Raw genomic sequence first — 5,039 nt, 5'->3', positions numbered from 1 at the left:
TCCTGAAAAGGGTTAGAGATAAGGTAAACAAAATTATTTGCGAATTAATAAAAGTTAAAGTTGGGTGATAAGGACATGGCTGTTCATTACACCATTATGTATGTTGGGGAAAAAAGCACATGCAACACAAGCACTAAAAATTGTCCTTATTTTTTCCAAGGAAATAAACTTATCAAGGAATCACAGAGATGAAAAGACCTTAGAAACAATCAATTCAAACCACCTCATTTTATAAATAAGGAAATTAAGGCTCAGATAGATTAAGTGACTTGCTCAGGGTCACACAACTCGACAGTTCCAGAGTCAAGATCATAATTTAAATCTCCAGACTTGTAGCCCAGGGCTTTGTTCTTTTTCAAACCTATAAGAAATGACTACTGGATTTAAACATTTAGTCCAGAATATCCTTAAAATGGAGTGTAATTCATAAGAATAAGCCACGTGGCAAGGAATTAATAGTTAGTTCATACCAAAAATGAGCTGCCAGTCACTGTGATAAGATCTGTTTCTTTCTGAGAACCATGGTTTCCTGCTGGACTGGAGAATCCAAACTGGGTCTCTTCCTCCTGTCCAAAGAAGTCAGAGTCAGGATGTACATTCCATTCTGCTTTGGTTGGCGTCAGTAGTTCCGAGACACTGTTTTCACAAAGGGTGCTTGAAGGAGTCAGAGCATCTGTGTCCACTGTAAGCTTACTGCTGGGGGTCAAAGCCTGGGGCTCTTGACTCGAGTTTTTCATAGCCAAAGAGCCCAGAGATACCAATGGCCCCACACTTAGATTTGAGACATCATCCATATCTAAGGGACTCTGCTGAAAACCAGAGGCTGTCGTTCCAAAAAAGAGAGAGGTATCCAGACTCTGAGGAAGGTCACTGGTGGCCATCAAGGCCCGAGGGTCCACAGCCTGCCCTAATGAATTATTATTATTAGCAGGGAGGCTCCCTGCCAGAGTTGAACTCACAGAAGCCACATCAATAGTCAAGATTCCAGAGTTTGCCAATGCTGTGTCCAGCACTGCAGCGGAGCTACTGCCAGGCACATCAGAGGAGAGAGACACTAGCTCTGCATCACTGAGGTCATTCTGTCCCTGGCTGGTAAGTTCACTGCTGGGCGTAAGAGAATTTGCAGCTTCTAGCTGAGCTAAGAGATCCTGGCCAAGGTTGTGCCTTTTGGCCAAGTGGGTCTTCATGCTGTGCTTGGATGTGAAGAGCTTATTACAAGTAGAGACTGGGCAGCGGCTTTTCCAGGTGTCCACGTCCTGCAAGTGTTTCTTGGAGTGAATGTAGAGACTACTGCGAGCAGAGAACCTGGCACAGCAGCCTTCCACAGGGCACACAAAAGGCTTTGTGCCCAGGTGGGTTATGCTGTGGCCTTTCAGATGCTCAGCCCTTGTGAAAGATTTCCCACAGCCTTCCACAGGGCACATGAACCTCCGGTCATCCTCGTGCTTCCTTTTGTGCCTCAAGAGTTTGGACATGCTGGTGAAGTTCCAGCCACAGCCGTCAAAGTCACAAAGGAAAGGTCTCTCACCTGTGTGGCTCCGCAGGTGAATTTTCAGGCGACAAGCCTTGTCGTACTGTTTGCTACAGCCTGGAAAAGAGCAGGAAAAGAGTTCCTGTTCCCTGAAATGGGCACGGTTATGGGAAAACAGGGCACTCACTGTGATAAACGTCTTCTTGCAGCCGGAAAATGCGCACTGGTATGGCCTCTCAGGTTCGAAATGGCTGCGCTGGTGGGCGCTGAGTTTGGCCTGAGTGGGGAAGCTCTCCTCGCACACCTCGCATTTGAACGAGTTCTCCTGCTCATGGCCCTTCATGTGCGCCTTGAGGTTATACACCGTGGTGAAGCTCTTGCCACAGCCCTCCGCAGGGCAACCAAAGGGCCGCAGTTTGTCGTGCGACTGCAGGTGCCTCTTGAGCTTGTAGGAGGTGGTGAAAGTCCATCCACAGCCGCCCAGGGGGCACTTGAAGGGCCGCTGGCCCTGGCTGCTGCTGTGAGTCAGCAGGTGCACCTTCAGCTGGTGCTTCTTGGCGAAGGTCTGTCCGCACTGCGCCTCGGGACACAGGTACAGCACCACGCCCGGGCCCGGGCCCAGCGGCCTGCGGGGACTCTCGGCTGCGGCCCGGCCCTCTGCCTCCTCCTCAGGCGCTGGGGCCGGCGCCGGTTCAGCCGGCTCGGCCAGCAGGAGGTCGGGCGGCAGCTCAGGGCAGTCGTTGGGCTGGACCCCCGCTTGCGGAGCCATCAGACCCCCAGGCTGAGGGGCAGGCGCGACTTCAGGCTCCCAGGCTGGCGGCGGGGGTGTGGCCAGGGTGAGGACACCGTTCTCGAAGCGCAAGAGCAGGTTTTGGTTGTGGATGGTGACGGTGCCCGTGAAGGCCGCGGCGGGTGCCAGACTTGGGGCGGGGATCGGGTTCTGGGCCGGGGCTGGGGCGGGGACTGCAGACAGGCAGCGGGGGCCTAGCGCCTGGCGGCCCGCGGGATTCGCGCCACTCTCACCCTGCTGCAGCTGTGGGACCGACTCGGCCTCCTCCCTCCATACAGGCCCTGCGGCCTGGCCATCGCCCGCGGTCTCCACATCGCCACCCACCGGGTCCAGCAGCACCAGGAAGAAGTCATCGCTGTCGCCGCCACTAGCATAATCCGACCTGGGCGCCAACGGGCTCAGGCCCGGGCCCCGTGAGGCCGCGCGGGCCTCCTCGCGCCGCCTCCCGGACCCGCCATCTTGGGGGCCCCGGAGCAGCAGGAGGCGGCGCGCGGGGACCTGGCCAGCCCGCGGGTCAGGGCCGCCGTGGAACCGGCTGCCGCCCGCGGGGCTGCCAGCACCACCACTCTGTCGTGTCCCACGAGGCGGGAGCAGCCTTGGGCTTTCCATCTCCGAGGCGGTGAGGCTCGGCTGGAACCGGAGCCGCGGAGGAGGCGCGACCCCGCCCCCTGCCGCGGGCCCGAACACGTTCCTGAAAGGAAAAAAAAAAATGTGCAATGCGCAGAAACTGGCCCTATCAGATATTAAAACGTGTTTAACGACACAGTGATTTAAATATTCTGGTACTGGATCTCTGGAACAGAATAGAAAGCCCAGAGGCAGAGCCTCGTATGCACAAGTAAGTTCTACACCCAGTATTTGTAGGAAATCAAGGATGTCTTCCCAGATAGTGGGGAAATGAAAGTTCATTCGGTACATTTAACCGAGCAATCTATCTGCTAAATGCAACTTAAATCTCTGTGTCATTATACACCAAAATAAACACCCCCACTCCCTCCCAGTGCTAAGTATGGTGCTTTTAAAAAAATTGTTTGCTGGTTGGCTGCCTGGCTGGCTGGCTGGATTTATCAATCCAGTGAGAGAAAATTCCTGGAACAATAACACTTTGTGTCAACATCAAAGTACCGTAATGCTAGCAAATTCAAATGAAAATGATGTCCTTTTCTTTTTTATTTATTTATTTTTTATTTTTTTCTGGGTAGCTTCCATATCCAGAACTGTCTTGAAAAAGGTCCTCAGGAAAATTTGTCTTACAGTTCGTTTTTTTTTTTTTTTTTTGGCTTGCTGATGTGATGCAGAAATTAGAATGAGTAAGAGGTGAGGCCAAAACAGATTACCACTGTTCAGCCTAGAAGTGCAAAGCTTGGAAGATGAAACAATTTATACTGAATCCTGGAAAACCCAACCCACTCCTGGGTCCTTCCAAGACAGTGCCCAACCTAAACCAACTCTTTGCCATTACATCATGGTAAATCTCATGTCCAATCCCACAGCATTCCTCAGAACATTCCTCTGTTAATGCTAGATTCTCCAGCACATGGAGGTCTCTGGACAGAGTACCAGTTAAATGTGGTAAGATTAAACCCTAAGGCACTGTGATGGACTCTACTGAGAAAAATGCACATATGACCATGTTCAATCGTCCTGGCGTACCTGCTTGCATTTCAGCGTGGTGGCCCAATCTCATTGTAATGGATTTGGCCTGTGATGCCTTAGTGATTGTATTAATGATGATGATGATTTTCCGACTTGTCTGTCATCTGTGATTTGGGAAATGATATCAATAAAGGGTGAAATATCTAGCAAGGGAAAGGCTTAGAGTGATGACTAGATTATTGGATACATATAGTTTAAATAATCCCCACTTTCCCCCTTTTTAATGATAATGGACACTTGCTGATCTCTTGATAGGAAGAACAATTTTATTATCCCTTACATCTGAAACCTCGTCAAAATTTTTACTTCACATATTTTCCTTCTGTTACATTTTTAAAGGAAGCCATTTTTAAAATCTGAGATATAGAGGAGTGCATAAAACATATCTGCCAGATTTAGATAACTTATAAAAATAAAAACCTAATTAAGTCATTTTTGAAAACGGCCCCTTGCTCAACTGGGAGACTGCTTCTGTGTCTCTCACTCTCTGCCCCTCTGTCCTGCTCATGTGCACTCTCACCATTTCTCACTCAAATGAATAAATAAAATCTTTAAAACAAAAACAAAACAAACAAAATAAAACAAGGAAAACAACCAAACACCCATGTATCTAGGATCAAGATCAAGAAACAGACCATTGCCAGCTTTCCTGGGTACAGACAGTATTCCTCTCAATCACAACCCGTGCCCTTCCTTATAGATAAAGTTATTATCCCGACATTGCAATAATCATTTCAGTGCTTTCTTTATAGCTTTACCATTTTTTACACATTCTTAAATAATATAGTTTATACTAAGTTATATAAATTGAATTGCATGCTTCCTTTGATCGCTTGTTTCTCTCACACTGTATCATATACATGTGACTTGATAGACTCATCCAAGTTGTTCAAGATAGTTGTAAATCCTTTATCCCCATTGTTGACTAGCATTCCAGTGTATAGTTTTAGTGAAGTGATTATGATATAATCATACAGTTCTACAGTGGATGGACACTAGAGTTGTTTCTAGTTTTTAACTACTATGAACAATGTTGCAGTAAACATTCCTGGAAATTTCCCATGGAACACATGTGTAGAAGTCTCTTGGGTATACCTCCAAAACCACATTCACTTGGATATA

General features: G+C 48.4%; 1 protein-coding gene across 1 annotated transcript; it reads right to left on the bottom strand.

The window, feature by feature from the left end:
- Positions 1 to 6: 6 nt before the first annotated feature.
- LOC119879113 (zinc finger X-linked protein ZXDB-like) lies at positions 7 to 3,191 on the bottom strand. The gene has a single exon (XM_038589564.1). The coding sequence runs from the start codon at positions 3,177 to 3,179 to the stop codon at positions 465 to 467; it is 2,715 nt and encodes a 904-aa protein (XP_038445492.1). The 5' UTR covers positions 3,180 to 3,191; the 3' UTR covers positions 7 to 464.
- Positions 3,192 to 5,039: the final 1,848 nt, after the last annotated feature.

The sequence above is a fragment of the Canis lupus genome, unplaced genomic scaffold, assembly GCF_011100685.1.
Source record: "Canis lupus familiaris isolate Mischka breed German Shepherd unplaced genomic scaffold, alternate assembly UU_Cfam_GSD_1.0 chrUn_S293H453, whole genome shotgun sequence".
In the NCBI taxonomy this organism is placed as follows: Eukaryota; Metazoa; Chordata; class Mammalia; order Carnivora; family Canidae; genus Canis; species Canis lupus.
This window is presented reverse-complemented; position numbering and strand designations above follow the sequence as displayed.